Source organism: Hesperophylax consimilis, chromosome 1 (assembly GCF_061612785.1).
Source record: "Hesperophylax consimilis isolate HC1 chromosome 1, BYU_Hcon_1.0, whole genome shotgun sequence".
Classification (NCBI taxonomy): domain Eukaryota; kingdom Metazoa; phylum Arthropoda; class Insecta; order Trichoptera; family Limnephilidae; genus Hesperophylax; species Hesperophylax consimilis.
In genome coordinates, this window is record NC_142836.1 from 30,638,231 (window position 1) to 30,660,891 (window position 22,661).

The window sequence follows — 22,661 nt, forward strand, 5'->3', positions numbered from 1 at the left end:
AGAAAAGGCGAAAACTTCATCTGTTATCTTATTTAGGATATTTTCGTTATCTAACACGAAGAAAGCAAGAAAAAATCGAAAATTTCATCTATTTTCTTATTTAGGATATGTTTGTTACCTAACATTAAAAGAGCAATAAAAGACAAAAATTTCACTGGTTATCTTATTTAGGATATTTTCGTTACCTAACCACGAAGAGAGCAAGAAAAAGGCGAAATTTTCATCTGTTATCTTATTTAGGACATTTTCGTTACATAACACGAAGAAAGCACGAAAACTGCGAAAATTTCATCTGTTATCTTATTTAGGATATTTTCGTTATCTAACACGAAGAAAGCAAGAAAACGGAAAAAAATTCATTTGTTTTCTTATTTAGGATATGTTTGTTACCTAACATGAAAAGAGCAATAAAAGACAAAAATTTCACTGGTTATCTTATTTAGGATATTTTCGTTACCTAACCACGAAGAGAGTAAGAAAAAGACGAAATTTTCATCTGTTATATTATTTAGGATATTTTCATTACCTAACACGAAGAAAGCAAGAAAAAGGCGAAATTTTCATCTGTTATTTTATTCAGAATATTTTCGTTAGCTACTCGTAACATGAAGAAGGTAAACAAAAAGGCAAAATTTTCACCTGCCATCTTATTTAGGATATTTTCGTTACTAACGAATGAAGAAGGCAAAATTTCACCTGCCATCTTATTTAGGATATTTTCGTTACTAACGAATGAAGAAGGCAAAATTTCACCTGTTATCTTATTTAGGATATTTTCGTTACATAACACGAAGAAAGCAAGAAAAATGCGAAATTTTCATCTGTTATTATATTCAGAATATTTTCGTTACCTAATATGAAGAAAGCAAACAAAAAGGAAAAAAATTTCACCTGCTATCTTATTTAGATTGTTACCTATTATTATGAAAAAAGGCAACAACATTTCACATGCATATTACCTAATACGTAATATAGCAAGAAAAGGCTAAAATTTCCTCTATAAGGGTATTTTCAAAACAATGTGGAAAACACTATGAAAATGTTGAAAATTTCACTAGGGAAGTCGTACTTCAATTTTATTTATCAACGGCTCGAGAACAATGGACTACAAAACGATATTATTATATATTCCGAGGACGGAAGCAAGAAAATCTTGCTGATCGGGCACGAGGTCCGTGAAAACACTGAAACTATGAAAAAAACTTGAAACTGTGTGCAGTTAAAAACATACTGATGAATGCTTTGTTGTAACATATATCTGTGTCTCACAAACGACGCATGCATCTGAAAGAAGGTTTAGAAATGTGTTCTCAGCGTCAGGACAATACACACCAAAATATTTTACGAGTAACCCGGTTTGTTTAATCTTCCCTCATATGTTAGGTTTGCGACATAATAAACCGCGGTTTATCAATACGGTGGATTGGAGCAGCCACCAGGCACTGGCACCAGGCACCGGGCACCAGGCACCAGGCACCAGGCACCAAGCCAAAGAAGAGAAGGGGTGCAGGCGGATGGGAGAGTGGGGGATGCGGAATTTATTTGCTTCGTAAATCATTCTTCTCGCGGTGTCTGCAGCCACCCCCCGCGGTACCTCCCCTCCAGGGTAGGCAGTGATTAATGGCGGAGGGCGCACACACACACGCGCGCGCCGAAAGGATAAAATCCATTTAATAATGCCGGAAGGCGATCCTCTTACTTTATTGGTAACATTCTTCTTCATATAAAAAGATGACGTAACGGAGTTTCGGAACTTGGCGCTTAATACTGTATACCCATAAAGACGCGGTGAAGAAGCTCATCTATTTCGTAGGTATCATTAAATTTAAAAGAATTCCTTGTTTTAATGTACATTAACGAATATTAACTTTAAAAATAATAAACCACCGACCACTTGAGGTGATTTTCATAAAAAGGCTGTAGAATTATGTACCTATATTATTATTTTGTTATCTACTATTGGATATAAATTTACATGGCGTAAGCTTGAATTCTCTGTAATAATGATTCAAAATTCAACATAATTAATTTGAATCGCTTAAAACTTTGCAGTGGCAGGCAGTTTTTGAGTTAAGATTTTTTTACGTAGTTATTTATTTATATATTTTAGGAAAATTTGACAGCAAATCTGTAATTATACAACAATACAATAATAATATAATTAATTATGCCAATAGTTAATGGTAAGGTGTACAATGTCATAGAGGTGTTTTCTTAAATTAATTTCTTTTTTAGTTACAAAATATGAAAATAAAGGGGGGGAGGAGGAGAGAACATAGGATTAGGATTATGAGGCAAAGGACGGGAATATATAGGGAATGAACTTCTAGTTTGAGTTAAGTTGATTAGTGAGTTTTTGTTTTATGTCGCGTAAAGTCGAGTTAAAAATGTCAATATGGTAATAATTTAAGTTAAATGAATGTGTGGATCTGTAGATAAATGAGTTTTGTTTGGAATTGGTCTTGCAACGAGGGAGATGGAATAATAGACGTTGAAGAAGATCAGGACTATCGATTAAGTTATGTGTAATTTGAAATAACATTACCGAATCTGCTATATTTCTTCGGCAAGTTAACGTCTAACGTTATATATGTAAAATGTACATTTGATATCGGTGTTGACCTATTACCCATCTCACTGCATTCATAGGTAAAACAAGATAATTTCCTAATGCATAGAAATTTGAATTTACCTACTATTGGATAGAAATGTGTAGGTGGGTCTAGTAGTTCTGTGAATAATAAACCTCGCGTCCAAAAAAATATGCTTCTAATTTTCTCTTATAATAAATCAAAACCAAATTTTATTCTGGAATCATAAGATTTGTAAATAGGTGATTAAATATCTACATACTTAATTATAAACAATAAATTTATCGTAACTTTTTCGTTGTTGTTTATTTCAAATAAGGAACTTTACAATTCGTCCAAAGAAACTGTATTTAAAATGCGATTGAGAAAGTCCAAATAAACACGACTCTTTTACATTTCGAAAAATTATCTTCAGTGAACCAGTAAAACGGCCACCATCTTGAACTGGAAACGGAAAGTACAAATAAATTTGGAAACAGACGAAATGCAAAATGAGTTAAAACAATACTTTGCTACACTCAGTCAATATTAGAAAAGTAGCTCAAAGGGGAAAATTTTCACAAACATATATGAATACCGTAAAAATGTGTGGAATATTTAAAATTATTTTTTCCGTTTCTGACCATTGTACAAAAATGAGTAATTTTAATATTTTCATTCATAATTATTGATTTTAAAAACAATCTAAAATCGCATATTCCGAAACGGATCCAACTGGCTACATCGTCATTATGACATAGAAAACGCCAATGTCTAGGAAGGCGGCTATCAACAGAATAGAATATAATATAATTATATTCTATCTAATTCTATTATAATTCATGAATATAAAAGAACATGTCGTTTTGGCGGTAAATTGAAAATGGCACATTTTAAACCGTTATAGAGAATTTATTCGTCGACATAAAAATACCTTGACTATCGTGATTTTTTTCGAGAATAAAAAAAAAACAGTGAAAATACCATATTATAACATCTAGATTGCGAAAGCAGTTAAACGAGGGAAATCATCGTCATCACGATTACGTTTTTAAGTGTGGCTATTCACACTTCGTGGCTGAAGTGAAAGACAGGAAAGCGTAAGTACACACTTGTGATTTCAATTCGCGGGGTGTTGTCTCCGTGCCAATCTAAACTATCTGTATTGCCTCCAAGTGAGGGAACAAGGCGTGTACAAGGAACAACTGTACCCCGCGTGTATCCAACAGTACCCCTTGTGCAGTGTCCCTCCCCCGCCCCCGCCCTGTGGGAAGGGCGGCTCCTGTAATTGCCTCTGCATAATGCAGTCAAGTGGAGGAGCGGCGTGGCATGCGGCGGCTCGCACCACTTATTTATGTGCTTTAAGGCCTCGTGGCAAGCAGCTACTATACAAGTATAATGTTCCTGCACATATTCAGTTGCGACAGACACAGTTGTGCCTGTTTAGATTCATAACTCCGCAAACTTATTACAAATCCTTTGTTTGCAGTGATCTGTTTTTTGCGGTGATGTGTATTTCGTGTCCAACGATCTGGACATCCTTGAATTTTATGCACTTTGAGAAGTAGATTCATAACTACGCAAACTGACAAATCCGTTGTTGGCTGAAGTTTGCAGTGATTTGTATTTTGCGGTGATATGTATTTCGTGTCCAACGATCTGAACATCCTTGAATTTTGTGCACTTGGAGAAGTAGATTCATAACTACGCAAACTGACAAATCCGTTGTTGTCTTAAGTTTGCAGTGATGTGTATTTTGCGGTGATGTGTATTTCGTGTCCAATGATTTGGTCGATTTGGACAGTCTTCAGAAGTAGATTTATAACTCCGCTAATGGTTACTATTTTTTTATTCGTTGGACTTTTTAAAGTGTTGTGTCGTTTTCAGCACTTTCTTGAATCGAGGTTCAAATAGCCTCGGTTAAAGCTTACACACCTACAGGTCTGCATGGGAAAGGCTACACCCTCTTTCATATTTGCCAGCCTGCTAATATACATACCGAACGTTGAACTCTCGAACCAGACATAAAAATACAAAAATTATAGATTTGCACATAATCTTACTTGACAAAATCGTATTGTTTTTTGGCAATACATGAATATTCTTTGCATGATTAGTATTTTTAGTGAATCAATCATTTATATGTAACACTCCGGTGACAGACGTTTCCTCGGTAGAAAATACTTTAGAGGTTGTTTCTGTACAGCTCTCTATATTTTCCGTGACGATGACGATTCAACACTTATTTTCGACACGCGAAATTATGACAACTAGTTACCTGCGTAGGTACTGTATTACAGAATCAGAATTAATTGATTGGGCATAGCGAAGTCCTGTTTTAATTCGACCGTTTTGCATTTCGCTTGTTATATATTTGTTTGTACGCTCCGTTTCCGGTTCAATACGATGGCCGTTTTAAAAAAATCCAAATGTGAAATTGTCGTGATTATTTGCACTTTCTTATCCCATTTTTTTTTTCAATATTATGGAACCTACCTATATGCCTGAAGAAAGTTCGAAAAAATAATTGTCATTGAGCTAGTGACGTTTCTTTGGAGAAAAATGTATAATTGCTAATTTTAAATTAAAAAAAAAAAAGTTACATAAAATATATGGTTTATATATTTAAGTACCTACTTACAAATCTTATGATTTGAGAGAAAAATTTGGTTTTGATTTATTAAATAAGAGAAAAATAGAAACATACTTTTTTGGACGCGAACCACAGAACTACTAGTGATACTTTCTAATAGCCTAGGATCCCAATGCAACAAACCCTACGTCATCGAGTACACAAATTAAACTACTTTGTAGTGAGAATAGACATTTAGTAAGCCTTAAAAAAAGTTGGTCTGCCGGTGCGTCTCTTGGAAGATTCCGCGCAGTCATGCAAATAGTGAAAGAATATTTTTGTAAAAATTACGTCATAAGGTAAATGGACGGGAATGATTTCTTGTGATAGGGATCGATTAGTAGATGAAAAAAAACATGTCTGCTAATCAGCAGCTTGGAGCATTCGCAGGCAGCAGGATTGAAACATGAAAAAAAATTGTAAAATTTACGTCATCGAGTACACAAATGAAATCCAACGTATAATTGTAGTCTAGATCATTCTTTAGAAGAATTATTCATTCTTAGTCTGCCGACCAGCAGCCTAGCTGTTTTGCAATTGATTTTTTTTTTGGTTATTGAATTGTTTTCATTATCTTTATTATTGTTTTAAAAAAAAAGTGATTATGATAATAAAAAATAATTTGAGTGTTCCAAGTGTCACGATCGGACGGGCGAGCCCGGCCGCGGTGCACTTCACAGCTGTCGCGTGCCTATATTATCATATGAATACTTTATAATAATATCGTTTATAGTGGTTGGAAGTTGGAACCGGCGCTTCGGTTACGACGCGGCGGTTACAACGCAGCTGTCGTAAGAGCTGCGTTTGACCGGAAAACAACGGAAAATTCCAAACCCCGTCAGTTCCGTATAGCTTTCGCGTGCCCAGCCACATCGACTGTATCGAATGCATTAATGAAACCAAGAATAACTAAAGGGTCTGCCATCTAACGTTTTTTTTTTCAACTAGTGCTTATTTCGTGGATGGTAACACTTAGCTCATGTCTGATTTGAAAGATAATTAGTGTTATCCTTCCGCTGAACGAATATGGTTGTGGTTGAACAACGCTGGGAAATATTGCGACATTACTTTGAAAATCATGGTAATGTTGCAGAATGTGTGCGAAAATTGCGTACGGATTTTGGAAGAAGAGAAGCACCGTCAGCTCCGTATGTTTGTTATCTTGTGAAAAAAGTGAAAGAAACTGGCATCCTCATCGATAAACCAAAACGTGAAAAGCCAAAAACAGTGCGTACAGCCGAGAATATTGCTGGTGTGGCAGAAAGTATGCGTGAAGCGCCATCAACATCAATTCACCGTCGTTCTCAACAATTGAACATTTCGGAGACATCATTGAGACGAATTTTGCATAAAGAACTTGGTATGACGTCATACAAAGTCCAATTGGTTCAGGAGTTGAAGCCAACTGACCATCCAATGCGTTTTCGCTTCGCTGAGTGGGCCTGCGATCGACTTACAGAAGATGCCGATTTTGCCAAAAAAATCATCTTTTCCGATGAAGCTCATTTTGATCTTGGCGGGTATGTAAATAAGCAAAATTGTCGCATTTGGGGCACAGAAAACCCGCACGCATACATTGAAAAGCCGATATACCCAAAACAAGTCACTGTTTGGTGCGGATTTTGGTCCAGAGACATAATTGGGCCATTTTTCTTCGGAAATGAGCAAGGAGTGGCCGTTACAGTCAATGGCGATCGTTATCGGGCCATGTTGAACGAATTTTTGTTCACAAAAATTGAAGAGGAGGATATTGGCAACATTTGGTTTCAACAGGACGGCGCTACGTGCCACACAGCCGAAGCTACACTCGATGTTTTTATAGCATTTTCAAAAAAAAATTATTTGGCGGACCCTTTATAGTCTAGATCATCGCATTAAAGAATTTCTTGGTCTGCCGACCAGCAGCCTGGCAGACCCGGGAGCATTTGGGACTCTTGTGCAGCACTCAAATAAAATAGAAAAAAATAATAATTTTAATAAATTTTTTGACATCCTAGAGTGATTTTCATACAATAGATCCTATCTCCCATTTTCCTATACATTGTGTAAGAAAAGAATTAAACGTACATAATGGACAGCGTTCTTTTTTCAGATTAACCCCACACAGGACGCTCTGAGGAAAATTATTTCTCTCAGGGCCAACATCATCTTTTGGGATGCTGTGTGGAGGGTCTTTTTTAAGGAAAAGAAAGAGAGGAAGGTAAAGGGTTGGGTAGGAATCTAGGAATCAGTGTGTCCTGGAGTGACGGACATATGAATATATCCCTCCCACTGTGGCGCAAGGCGATGGGTCGAGAGACCAGTTGGAGAGGTCAGAGGGCCTTCCCAAACCAGCCTCTCCCGATCCGGCACGCCACGCAGCTGGTGGGCAGGCGCATCCTGAACACACCTCATTCGATGAACTCGGGCACCCCTGCTAAATCACCAAATGTAACGAACCACTTGGGGTGACCTATGGCAGAGGTGCTGGTTATCCAATAAATGGTAACCGGTGCAGCGGTACCCAAAAAACTCCCACCAAATTGAACTCTTTCCGTTTCCGTTTCAAGATGGAGGCTGTTTCATTGGTTCAGTAAAGATTATTTTTTAAATGCAAAATCTTTTGTTTATTTGGACTTTTTCTTATAAGCATTTTTTTTTTCAATATTAACCCATTGGCCTCCGAATTGTTTGGCTAAAAAATTGTCCTTCACATCCGAATTAATTTTGTACCAAAAGTTTTAAGTGCAGTGGTGTACTAAATCTTACATAACTTTTAAACTAAACATGCAAACGAAACAATCTTTTTTAATTTACTTGTGCATTGAATCAAGGTATGTAAAAAATGTATGCATTGTTTAAAAAAAATAATAATATGATTAAAAGAGGATATGAAATTTTTTTTTTTCCAAAACTAATTTTTTTTCTTCATTTTTTTATAATTTGACTAAGAAAAGTTGTACATTAATCATACTTATTACCATAATATATATTTTTTGCCATTTGGGCTCTTGTTAGCCGCCCACAATGCGTTTTACGAACAAGCTTGTCAATTCCCGAACCACACGCCATTTTGAAAAAATTCAATGACGCTGAAATATAACAAACTTTCAATCGTAAATACCAGGAAAAAATTGTATCAACGGAGTCCTGCCAATTACTACGAAATAAATGCTTAATTATCTACAGAGCGATTGGCATTTAAAATTTTAAACACAGATGTCAATAATGTATCCCTTTTTCGTTTTTAAGCCGACAGACATTAGACCTGCCGGGACGGCGTCGTTTGATTTTAAGACACATCGCCGTACACACGCCGGGACGGCGTCGTTTGAGGCCAATGGGTTAAGGTAGGTATAGGTATTTACCAGCCTGAAGAATGTTTGAAAAAAGAATTATCATTAAGATTTCGTTTCTTTGGACAAATTGTATAATTATTTATTCGAAATTTTAAAAATGTATGGCATACTTAAGCAGGTAGGTATTTAAGTACCTACTTACAAATCTATGAGGTGTTGGCATTGACTAAATAAGACTAGACACGGCCTATTGACATTGAAATAACCCCAAACCAATTTTGATTTGGTTCACATGCACATTTATGAAAAGCGCGCGCATAGTATTGCAGTGCAAAGAGGGCACTGTCCATTGTGTTTTGCCTTTTGTTGGACTAGAGTGGAGCCAATTAGTCTCCTAGTCAAGCTAAGCAAATTAATTTTTTTCAATCACAAAAATAACCTATTTATAAATATTTTAGAAGGTATCACGGACTTTATTTTTGAAAATGTAATAAATATGTTATCAGAATACAAAAAAAAAACATAAACCTTATACATAGATAGTTTGAGACGACGTATTAACACATGTGAAAAGTTCAACGAGATGCTTTTATTTCAAGCAAAGTTTTGGACGTTATAAATGACCCACCCACCAGTGAACCCACCAATACCGATAATGACGTAATGTCAACTAATAAATAATAATAATAACTGTCAACCAATACATATATCAAGGGCAAACACAATACATACATTAATTACTCATAATGACTTCTTGTGTTTTGTGTTCGCACATGGTCGCCTATAATTATTATTAACATAAGTACACTTTAAAATGCCTAAATGTGTAATGTATAATTATTTTGTTTGATTTTTTTGTGTAAAAAGTTTATCATGGATTGATTAGATTTCAATTGATAATGTCATTGTTTTCAGGCTGATATCGGATGGTCGAAGAGCGATATCGTCATTTTTTCTCCTCAGGACTGGTTCTCGATTCTGCTGAAACTTCCACTGTAATCGAAAAGCCGGCTTTTCTACCAGAATTGCTACAACCGATGTGCGTAGGTGTTCCGTTGGTGCACGTTGAGTTGCACCGGGGATCTGCAATGCTAGCTGCTTAGAGCAGGCTCCATTAAAATACCTGCAGAACAGACTCAGCATGCCCACATTGCGTCTGCCTATTAGAGATGGCAATCGGTGTGTTAACAATGGATTGTCAATCAGATGGACCATCCTCCTTTGCACAGAATCAAGTAGGTTTATCAAGTATTGTGGGCTCCAGCCAAGGGGCGCTCCAAAATTCAATTTTTGGGCGTACTTGAGATTTGTATAGGGTTAGCAACTGGTTACTATTGAAGAATCTTCCTATACAAGATGCCCAATTTGTTGATACTCAATAACCCCGATACTTGAGCCGGTCTGATCTACTTAATCCAAGCATTCCAATATAGTCCGTTCCATGGCATGTTCTTTTTTACTTTCTTTCTTGTATATTTTTATGGATTTATTGTATGAGCTACATAAATGTATGTAATACGTAAAAGCCTGTTTAACGGGCGTAAATGTAATGTAACCCCCACCATCCCTTACCCCTCACCCATACCCTCTCCGAGGTCTGTCCTCAATATTGTTGACTACACATTTCCGAACCGAAACGCGAGTCGAGCCACTAATTGTGGGAAATGAACAAAGCATTCCTTTGCGGCGTCTCGCGCCATTTGCGGTTGTTTCGTTCCTTTCCCATAAGTCGTGGTTCTGGCAGTTTGGCTCTAGTGTGTATACGCAACAATATATGATTTATCTCTCTTTATATTAATCTTATATTATATTTAAAAACAACTGACATTACTTTTTTTTTACAAAAAACCTACACAATTATCGATGATTTTCAGATATACACTGTTGCAATTTATTTATGTATTGTATTTTTTTTACTTTTGTTTTTTAATACTTAGATACTGTATTTTTGTTGTAATAACATGCCTACTATTTATGACCACCTTAACTATTTATAAATATTATGTATTTAATTAGTAAATAGATTAGCTCCCAGTTGGACCCGAGATTTCTCTACTAACTGGGTAATTGAAATGTTCAATGAATTTCATGTATAAAAAAAATTATCCTGTATTTACTGTATTTATACAAAATAAAAAAAATATTTAATGTAAAGTAGGTTAGTTTTCAATAATGCTATCCTGAAGAAGGTTGATTTATAACCGAAACTAGTTGACACAATGTATTAATTCTAACAAAGTGGTTAAAAACAAAATAACTTTTCATGATAATGTCAAGTCACAAAGTGATTGCTTTCTTTAATAATTATATACCATTCCAATACCTTCGTAAATTAAAAAAAAAAACCTATGCACTGTAAAAAAAATTGATACGTTTCTGGTTTATGGTTCTATAGCAATTAACTTTACAGAATTCAAAAACTAAAAAAAATTTAAATTATTTTTGCATTATTTATTGATTCTTTTCCGCAAGTATTGGTTTGGTAAGGGCTTTGTATCCATATTATAACCTACCTTTTACCTGTCAAAAAAAACATGTGGTTTCACTTACGACTTTAAACGCTTTTACAACAAGTTTACGCTGTTTAAGTTGGATTGTTAAGTTCATATCCATATCTTGTGACGCAAGCTGTTTGTGCTTTCTTATTGGCTGATAATACATTATGGGATTTGAGCAGTGCTTTTTTTTCCATTTAACGCGGTGGAACGGCGTTCCGGCACCTTTTTTCACAGTTTTATTTGAAAATCAATCAAACGAAAAAATATTTGCGCAGTAATTACAATAATAATTCGTTAAAATGACAAAATAAGGTACAGGTGGAAGCCATTTTGAATGTTGGCGTGTTAGTGTTAGTGAAGTAACCGTATAGTTTAAATAGCAAACCTGCGTATGTAACTAGCTTCATACGTATGTCTTTGCGTATTATGATTTTGACAGTTTGACGTTTATCGCATGGCGGCATCTGCGTATATTGTTATTTACGTTTGTTTAGTCAGTTTGTGTTACGATTACGTGTTGTGCAACTATTTTATATATTATTTAGTGCAACTCCAAGTTTAAGTATGAAAAAAATTTCCTATTACTTCTCAACGACCGGCAGCGGCGCCGATTCCGTAAATAAAAAGCTCAAAACAGTAACAGAAACGATGACAGAAGATATTGAATTATCGGTACATGTAGATGTTCCTGAATTATCTCGAGCTGATCTCGGGGATCAAGGTCGAACTCAAAACGATTGGCCAGACTGCTGGTCATTAGATCAAAAAAACGATTTTTGCTCAAAAAACGAATGGTTGAACGTACACAAAATGAAACTTAGCTGCACAATTTGCAGAAACGTTGGAACTCTTGGAACTGAAACGACAATGGGAATGAAAATATCCAAAGAATGGGCCAATAATGAAATTACGTATTCTGGGAAAGAGAGGAAGCTACAATTGGGGTCACTTCGAAAAAAAATTTTCGATCACAGAGGATCTATTGCACACAAAGCAGCGTTAAAAATCATTTCTGAAGCCAAAAATAAGCGGATTGAAAATACTTTTTTAAAATCGTTATCTCGCGAAAAAGTAATAACTGCAAACATTTTTCGAACTGCATATAAAGTAGCTAAGGAAAATCAATCATTCAATATGTTTGAAAGTGAAATTAATCTCCAAGAGCTAAATGGGATCGAAATGGGTCATATTCTCCATTCCACTAACGCATGTATCAACATTGTAAATCATATATGTGATGAAATGAGAAAAAATGTTTTCAAAGAAATTGTTCAATCGAAAAATATAATTTCTTTGATAATTGATGAGTCTACCACCATAAGCCAAAAAACCACCCTCATTGTGTATGTTCGATGCTGTGTCGAAAGTGTTGGAATGAATTCACCAATTAATTTGTTTTTGGATTTGATTGAACTTAAAGACGTAACGGCAAAAGGAATATTTGAATCATTACTCCAATCTCTTGATTTATATGGGATGACAGAAGAATATTTAAAAAAATATTTAGTTTCGGTTGCATGCGACGGCGCTGCTGTAATGTTAGGTTCTAAAAATGGAGTGAAAAAATTGCTGACAGAAAAATTTCCTTCAATTATAGTTTGGCATTGTGCTAATCACAGATTAGAATTATCAGTAAGTGATGTTGTAAAGAAAATTTCAGGGATCAATAGATTCAAATCATTTATTGATAAACTTTATGTTTTATACCATGCGTCGCCGAAAAATAATAGAGAGTTGCATTTATGTGCAGAATCACTAGGCGTTGAGGTACTGAAAATCGGAAGAGTTTTGAGTACCCGATGGGTGGCATCTAGTTTTCGTTCAGTTTCGGCTGTGTGGAATAATTATGAATCCCTTGTGCGTCATTTTGAAGAAGCGATGAATGACCCTACAAGAGATAAAAATTACAAGTGTACTTACAGTGGCTTAAAGAACAAAATAACATCAACAGCATTTTTATTGGATCTAGCATTGATGTGCGACGCTCTCCAAGAATTGTCGGAACTTAGTTTGGACCTACAAAATCGCAATGTGAACCTTTACATTGCAAATCGAAAAATAAATGAACTCGTTCAAGTTTTTGAAGAAAGAAAACAGAATTTTGGACCCTATTATAAATGTGCTGCAGCTGCTATAAGCAATCTGCATTTTCGTGGAGTTTTACTTCACGAAAAAGTTTCTAAAAATGATCCTCCTATTGATCCGAAAATATTTTATTCCACGTTGAAAACGTCAATTGAAAAAAGGCTGCTAGATAATAAAGATGTCGAGTTTGCACTTTGGGCTCGCGTACTTGACCAAAAATATTGGCCTGAAGACTTGATAATCGGTTGACATTTGGAGAGATGGAAATTAGAAACATTTCGATCAGGCTACAACTAGATGAACGAGAAATGATTCGTGGATTTCGCGAATACATTCTCGAAAAGACATATTCTGAAAAACTCTTGCGTTTGGTATATGCTCTGAATTCTATTCCCATTTCTTCAAGTGAATGTGAACGGGGGTTTTCGCAAATGAATCTTATTATTACCCCAACAAGAGCTTCGTTAAACACTAAAACAGTTTCGGCACTCTTGTTCATCAAACTCGTGGGACCACCCTTGACACTTTTCGATCCTTCAAAATATGTTGATAGGTGGTTACTTAAAGGAAGACATTCGGCCTTAGACTCTAACACTAAGAAAAGGAATCGAGATGATGTATCAGACGAGAATTGGAAAAAACTTTGGAAATCACTCTAAACTTTTATTCAAGTTCATAAATAAATACATTACATATGTGTATTTACAATTATATTTTAAATTTAGTCTTATTTGTACAATATATTTCAAATATAATGTATGTATTTTATTGTTTCTGTAGCTTAGTCTTGACTAAAATAAAAAATTATCGTAAAAATCAACCTTTTTTTGTTCGCTTCGTGGCATTGCTCCTTTAAATTTCATTTAAGTGACATTTGAATATAATTTTATTTAGTAAAAAGCTTGACATGAAGTGAGTTCCGGCACCTTTTTTTTAAAAAAAAAAGCCCTGGATTTGAGGAATAACATTGTGTTCCGTTTTATACTGTAGGGAATATGTATTTATAATATCTAGGCTTTCTAAGCGAGGCGGCTGAATTCGATGGAGATTTGTATTGTGAAATTACTATTAGGTGGGGTTGTTTTAAAATTGAAATTAAGAGGAAGCTACAAGCCAAAAATGTGTATATTCTTGGTGTGCCTTATATCGTCACAAATATAGGTAATATGCATTAAAATCGCTTGGCAAACGGAGCCTAGAAACGCTTGATTTCAAGCACAAAGATGATTTTATTATTTTGAATACAATTTTATAAGAAAGCATAAAAGTTAATCAAGGGAAACTGTCACAGATAATCTCTATAATGCTGTATTTTTTAAGTTGTTTCTTTTATGCGTTCATACATATATTGAAAAAATATTTTTATTAGTAGTGTACATTTATATTTTTTAGTCATATTCTACCCAAGGAAAACGATAGGAAAGCCTTCAATTTATCTAAAGCACGTGTTTTTGTATTCATAATGTAAATCAATTCATTATGTATAATGATTAATCAAAAATAGTGATTTAGCATTAAACTTCGCCAACTAGAGAGGGCAAATCTAGTATGATACATCATGGGTGTTGATTATCCAATACATAAATGGTTCCCGGGGCGTCGATATCCAAACCCGGCTCCCAAATTACAAATATACTTGTGTAAATGCACTAAGGGAGTAAAATGAATAAAATAATAAATAAATTATGATATTATGTATCTAAATATGCCGCCTCTACAGTTTACTTACTCTAAGGAACATTTCAAATATAAAACTTACCAGTGGTACATCGGTTCGCATTTTCTTAGGCTCCAGCCGCTGCAAATGATTGGGTAATGAGCTCACAGGAACTTCATGTGAAACTTTAGGGGCTACGGCGGAAGGGGCTGCCTGGAGGGCTTCCTGGGGGTCTGTCAAAGCACTGGAGGCAGGGGTGGTGACGGGGGCTGCGGGGGCAGAACGGACTGCGGGGCGACGCAGGGATCCTGTACTCTCCTCCAGCCTATGGATCTTCTCCTGCTCCACCTCACGAGCAATCATCTGCTTCATGGCATAGGTGAGGTTTCGCACAGCGGCAGTTTTTTCATCTGATAAAAAAGGCGATTTATTATTTTTTGGATATATTTTTGGTTGTTTCTTGTTTATCCAATATCAGGTTCATCTTTTTGAATTAAGGCGATGCCATACGTAGTAATGCAAAATCATGTGTTTTTGGTTTGAATATTTGGTCGCCTGGAAATGTTTCAGATGATTTAATTAAATACTGCGAGTAGAATACATTTGGCCTTTGAAATAATCGAGTATTTTTTAGATAAGTCTTTTTATAAGCCCAGAAAAAAATAATGTAAAGGCCTATGAAAACTGATTTAAAGTTCAAAATCTCCTACTTAAGAACCCATTTTCGGTTATGATTTTATTGTATAATGTGGCAAATTAAGTTATTTATAAAATGATCGAAAATTTTTTTAATATTTATTCCTGAACATCCACAAAATAACATAAAAGGCAATTTTTGGCCATGTTTTTTTCTTGCATAAATCAAAACAGGCGGATGGTGTTAAGCGGGAATTTAAACCTTATCGCCATCTATGTAAGGGTTAGTTATTGATAGCGGCTCAATTTAAAATATTACACGACGTAGTGCATCGCCTTAACTTCTGTCACCACTCATTTTTATTATAAAATATAATTTATTTCTCCATGGATTGGTTAGACGCCAATACATTAGGGAGAAGTATACAAATTGAGGTACATGCAAGTATAAAAGGTCATGGGCGTAGTTTGACTATTTTGTGACATGTTTTGTCAACTGTCTGTAAGTGATCTTTAACTGTGTGAATGCGTATCGTCGATATTTTGACGATTTTCGCTTCTTCAGTGCACGTTGAGAGTTTAGCGTGCGTGGTAGTGCGTGTGGTGTGCGTTATTTAAAAAAAAAAAACGCTTATTTCAATTACAGAAACAGTGAATTGCGAGTCGTGATTTCACAGCAAAAATACGTTCAACAAGGATTGTAATAATTTTTTCCCTGTTTTTTAACAAGCAAATTTAGTATATATTATGAAAATAGGCCCAGCACACAAACTGTTAAAATGTCGATGGTCAATGCAGAATCGTTAAGCAATGGAGTCGCTCTGTTGATTGGCGCTATTATTATACTTTGTTCTATACAGGGTGTCCGGAAACTCGTAGTACAAGCGGGAAACTGGTGAATCTACATCACATTTGGAGTCGATTTTGTAGTATATATTTTTTTTATTTGAGCTTTCGTTATCGAGTAAATCGAGTTTGAAGTTGATTTTTTTTTTTTTTTTTTTTTAATCAAATTCTTATAAATTATTACTGAAGATCAAAGTACCCAACTAATTAAAACTATTTGAAAGTAAAACAAATGAAGAAACTCGGATTTGAAGCATTATTTTGAAATCACCCTTCATTTAACCAGGTGTAATCATAAAATATTTCTGCTCTGCAGGGTTAAAACATCTGTTATTCAACCCTAAACACCAGAAAAAACTTTAACCCTAAAATAGCCGAAAAATATATTTTTTTGGTTTTTTTTTTTTTTTGAAAATGCTCAAATCAAAAAACTTTATGTTTTTTTGGGTTCCCCATGTGGTGTAGATTCTCCAGTTTCCCGCTTGTACTACGAGTTTCCGGACACCGTGTATACAGGGTGTCCGGAAACTCGTAGTACAAGCGGGAAACTGTTGAATCTACATCACATTTGGAGTCGATTTTGTAGTATATTTTTTTTTTATTTGAGCTTTCGTTATCGAGTAAATCGAGTTTGAAGTTGATTTTTTTTATTTTTTTTTTTTTTTTTTTAATCAAATTCTTATAAATTATTACTGAAGATCAAAGTACCCAACTAATTAAAACTATTTGAAAGTAAAACAAATGAAGAAACTCGGATTTGAAGCATTATTTTGAAATCACCCTTCATTTAACCCGGTGTAATCATAAAATATTTCTGCTCTGCAGGGTTAAAACATCTGTTATTCAACCCTAAACACCAGAAAAAACTTTAACCCTAAAATAGCCGAAAAATATTTTTTTTTGGTTTTTTTTTTTTTTTGAAAATGCTCAAATCAAAAAACTTTATGTTTTTTTGGGTTCCCCATGTGGTGTAGATTCTCCAGTTTCCCGCTTGTACTACGAGTTTCCGGACACCGTGTATATATTATTGCTAAAATTAAATATGTTAAACAATACATACATCTATACATAATGCTTTCGTGACACATACATAGTCAATTCTGATTTTGCAGTTTTTTTTTAAATGATTTTGAAGTAATGCAAATATAATCAAGTGTAATGGTAAGATTTTTTTTTACACCTCCAAATAATAGTGAAGGAAAAAACAATAATACTTTTTATGTTTTGAGACTCTGGGGTGGTTTTCATACAATAGCACCTTTTTCCCACTTTCCTACTGTATGTTGTATTCCGCATTTTTAACACATTTTTTTACCCTTTTTTTGCACACTATTCTGTATGTAGAATGTAAAAACAGATTCAATAGTATATTATCCTTCCCGTAATAGGTGTTTTCTAACATTGGAGTGCACTTCTATAAGTGCCTTTCATTCAAATTTGAATGGATATAAATGTTCCATTTAGCCCAATAGCCCAGCACTCTGTCTTATTTACACTCGCCTGACATCGCAAACCTTCATCCCATTTGAATTACGTAAACACTGTTTTGTATTAGAAATTTAAGCCTCGATTAGGCATAATATTTGAAACACGCCCAAAAGGCACATTATGTGCTATTCATTATTCTATGATTCTAACTAATTGGAAGAATAAAGTAATGTTAAGATAAAAGTAATGTTACAAATTATTTTGGTTTAATAATGCGTAATTGAATTACGTAGAGCTTACCGAATATTCCCACAGTGGCAATGTCGGGGTCCAACAAGTAGTGGTAGTTGCCATCGGGCAGGCGCTGCTGCGTGTACTGCAGGTTGTAGTCCAGCATAACCCCAACCAGCGAAGCCAGGGACAGGCGCTCCCGCTCAGTATACAGCTGCACAGGAAAACGCACCAAATTAATGAATTGACTCCCAAATGTTTAATCTTTTGCAAATAAAAATATATACAAACAACAAAAGTTGTTAGTAATTACAACTTACTAGAGGAGAGGCGTATTTATCGTACCCAGTAAAAGTACCGGGTATATTCATGCCGTACTTTGTACTTGTGACAAATCTCCAAAATACCTGGTTCCAAAATACTTGGTTTAATATTTGTATCACAGGTCTTAAAGTACTTCGTACTTTAAAATATTACTGACTTCTCACTCTCGTCGGTTAGAAAGTTATATGAGGAAAAGGGACAAAGAAATATTTTTGCTTTCGTCACTGTAAAATACAGATGCCTTTTCGCTCTTTCCTAATAGAAAGGTGTACGAGGAAAAAGGACAGTTATGAGTATTTAGCTTCGGTAATCTCCATTGTCTGATGGTGAATGTCTATGGTGAAACTGTTGACAGCTGAGTGTCTATGGCATGGTGTTTGATAGAATGGTTTATTTATGGTGTTTGACATCTTTACATCCTGAACTTTGTGTAGTTACTGCGCCGTTGTGGAGATTTTATTGTTAGATTTTAATAAATTGTTTATCCAATATTAGCGAGATGGCTTTGTACCACTGGGATCTTCCACATCCGCTACAAGATAGTGGAGGGTGGCCGAACTCCACTATTGAAAAATACTTCGCCGATTACGGTTTGCTTTCAGCGCATTCGAAGATAAAGTCACGAAATAGTTGACTTTTAATGAACCTTCCGTAGTATTCCAGGAATAATACGGCGGTAGAGGTGACGGAAAGGCTCCTGCATTGAATTTATCAGGTAAAAAATCAATATAAACATTCAATAAAAAGAATCTTATGTCTTAAAAATAAAATACAGATCTTTGTGAGGTATCATATATGTTAAAAAATTCTGGTAATTTCCTAGATATTGCTGACTACTTTTGCGCACTTACTCTGATCAAATCCCACTCCAGAGTCTACCATCTATACGAAGATGTATTCAGGGCAACGCAAAATGGTTAGTAGAAGAGAAGACTTGTTATTTTACATGTAATTCATCAACAATGTCACCGGCCAAATGACTGTGTTGAAAAAGTGTCATATTCATATCGATCAATTGAAACGAAAACATTGGCAAAACCAATAAATATATTAATCCACTGCTTTAATGCTTTCAGGAAGAATAGGAATGAGTATTAGCATTGATTGGAATGAACCAGAAAATCCAAATTCTGCTGCCGATGTCGAGGCGTTTTAAACAGGTTTTGAGTTAACAGTAAGTTACCTGTAGAGATGATATTACAGACAGCAATGTAGGAAAACGTGTTAATTTAATTTCATGACTATATAATATATGTTTTGTTAAAATGATGTTACTGTTTCATGCTTAAAAAAATTCTAGGCAGTGTAATACGCCTTACAACATTACGCTACGAATGTACAAAAAATAAAAATCATATAAAATAACTCTCAAACATTATTTATTTTGAACACCTGTAAGTAATATTATTCCTTCTTGTTCCTCCCCTCAACTTCCCTTCTCAGTGCCCAGCACGCCTAAGGTCCCCGTGACTCACCGTCCCCAGATACCCATGGTAGGTATACAATATTTAAGAATATTTTGTACCTCAGCACGCCTCAGGTCCCCGTCACTCTCCGTCCCCAGTATCCAGATACTCAAAGTAGGTATAAAATATTTAAGAATATTTTGTACCTCTGCACGCCTCAGGTCCCCGTCACTCTCCGTCCCCAGTATCCAGATACTCAAAGTAGGTATAAAATATTTAATAATATTTTGTACCTCTGCACGCCTCAGGTCCCCGTCACTCTCCGTCCCCAGTATCCAGATACTCAAAGTAGGTATAAAATATTTGGAAGTATTTTGTACCGGGTATTTTTACCAGGTATTTTTTTGTATGTGTACTCATTGTACCCAATATCGGAAAGTACTCACAGGACTCACCTCCACAACTTACCGTGAATCTAGTTGTAGGATATGAAGATAGAGAAGGTGTTCTATTAATGGTCGATTCGACACTTGATTGTAGAATCTTACTAATCAAGCGCTTTAGAGGTACGCCATTATCACAGTCAGGCCAAAAGCACATTATATTGTGAGAAATCAGTCGAGAAGAGATTATTTTAATAAACTAGCCTGTTTACTAAAGTGTGCCTAAATGTATACACATACCTGTAGGTTTACAGGGCGCAGGGCGGGGCTGATAATGTGGGGCAGCAGAGGCAGCAGGTCCAGCAGCAAGGAGCGCCGCGAGCAGTAGGGCTTCACCTGCGGACTGACTCCTCGCTGCACCCCCGACACTACGCTAGTCACAGCAGTCTGCTTCTGGAACATCTGGAATAAATACTTATTTATGAGTACAGTTCAACCAAAACAAGAGGCCATTCGCTAGCATCGTCCATAAAAAAGAGCGGTGCAGGAGACAAGTGCAACATGGCAAATGAACAATGAACGCTAGCAAACTACTAATAAATCACTTTCTATGCATGGCAAGAGACTTGTGTCTGCGCACCTTGTTTTGCTTGCAGTCTAGTATTTGCTATAACTAGTTTAACTACCCAATTTGGCGCGAGTTTCAATAATGTTGTTTCAAAATGTTATTTTTTATGAAATAACTAAAAATATAGAACAAATGATAACATATCTTATTATTATTTTTTAACAATTAAATGGTAATTTATTTATCTTTTCATATTTATTTGTAAGAAACAAACCGCTTATATAAATACAAAGATCTATCTATATAAATAGAAATGTAAATGTTCATTTGTTCAAAATCTTAAATCTCCGAAAGTTCTTCACAGATTGCTTTGAATTTTTGACACAATGTTGCATTCGAATACGCGTGTGTTTTTATACACCTAGGACAGACAGGTAAAAACAGGCTTTTTTAAAAAAAACAGCACCATCTGTTGGACGTAAAAGCAACACGCGGTATTGTTTCTCTATCTGCACAGACAGGCTGAGCCACAGCAACGCGTGGCGGGGTACAGCTATTTACAAATAAAGTTATGTCTAAAGTAACTCCGAATTTTATTATGTTTTAAAATTCTACTATTAGGTAAAAGGGAAAGGAAGAGGAATATAGGATAAGGATAGGAGATGATCCCGATACATTCCGCACTCGAGTATTAATTTTTGACTGTATGTATTACTTCTGTTCAATATTTCTGAAGTTTGTTGCTAAGAATGTCTATTATGTGAAATTTTGTGTTAAGCTAGTCCCAGTGAAAGCTCGTACGGACGTCATTGACGTTCGTCCTCGTCCTTCTCACGAGCCTTGATTGAAAATGAAAAGACATAATATACTAGAACGCTGACGTCACATACAATCTCTCACTGGGACTATATATACTGCACACATACACGGGGAATTTTTTTTAAATGTTGGTTCTGCATGTGTAATGAAAAAATCGCTTTGTCGGTTTGATCTTGACAGCATATGAATCAGGTGAGTTTAGGCCACTATTCAGAATTTTTAATAACAATAGTATCAAAGCTCCATAGCGGCGACTTATAACCACTCGAGTGATCGTACACCATAATATGCCATTTTTCGCAGAATTCGCGCATTTATGATTTTTTTATATATTTTTTAAGTATAGGATAAGTGGTAGAATATAGGGAAATTTGTTGGCTATATAGCACTATAATCAGTTTTTTTTTTTTAAATGAGGGCGAGAAATTCGAACGCCAATCACTCACGTCATATTCCAGTTATTGACGCAAGTACTCGAGTGGTTAAATATGTAGTTGCATTTAGAAATTCCAGAGAGAAAAAATCTGTGCAAAATGTCAAAGCCAAAGTTTGAGAATTTTTAGTGAGAGATTTTTAGAGACAAAACAAGAATAGATAAGAAACAAGAATAGATATGAAACAAGAAAAGATACGAAACAAGAAAATATACAAAAAAAGAATAGATACGAATTAAAAATAAAAACCAAACAAGAATGGATGCGAAACAAGAATAGATACAAAAAAAGAAAAGTTACAAAACAAGAATAGAACTTGGGGCTTGCATACCTCGAACCCAGTCTTGGGGTACTTGATATTGGTCCAGCTGAGCCTAGCGAAGAGAAAGTGCCAGCAGAGGAAAGCGTAGGGCAGGTACGGATAGAGGGAGTAGTTCTGCGTGGAGGCGATCTGTGTGGATAGATGGTCATTGGCGATGAACCACTCCAGGGCTTGCACCGCCCCGCCCAGACCCCCGCCGCTGCCCCCCCGCTCCAGGTAGTTCTCAAATACGCCGGCTGAGAGTCTGTTGAAAAATATATGGATTATAAAGTAGTTATTTTTGTTAATTTGAAATTTCCTCAGATATAATTATGTTAATCTGTAAAACACACTTTGCTACATTCGAGCATCTTCTCATACATCCTCTTCTGTTATTCTGACTTTGACTTGATGCAGCTCAAGTATTAGATTCATTTGGTTGTGCATATCTTCCTCGGGCATATTCCTTCTTATACTCCTTTCTCTGTTCATCCGCTCTACATGTTCATACCATATAAGCATCCCATTCACTGCACTTTCTTCAGCCACAGCCTTGCCGGATCTT

At 35.5% G+C, this 22,661-nt stretch overlaps 1 protein-coding gene across 1 annotated transcript in view; it reads right to left on the bottom strand.

The window, feature by feature from the left end:
- The window catches only part of cutlet (chromosome transmission fidelity protein 18 homolog), a 54,607-nt gene that overhangs the window by 21,117 nt on the left and 10,829 nt on the right, over positions 1–22,661 (bottom strand). The window contains exons 10-13 of the mRNA XM_089637733.1: positions 22,127–22,361; positions 20,275–20,436; positions 17,931–18,075; positions 14,823–15,130 (exon numbers count right to left, since the gene is read on the bottom strand). Coding sequence (XP_089493859.1) covers positions 14,823–15,130; positions 17,931–18,075; positions 20,275–20,436; positions 22,127–22,361 — 850 coding nt within the window. The remainder of the gene's footprint in view (positions 1–14,822; positions 15,131–17,930; positions 18,076–20,274; positions 20,437–22,126; positions 22,362–22,661) is intronic.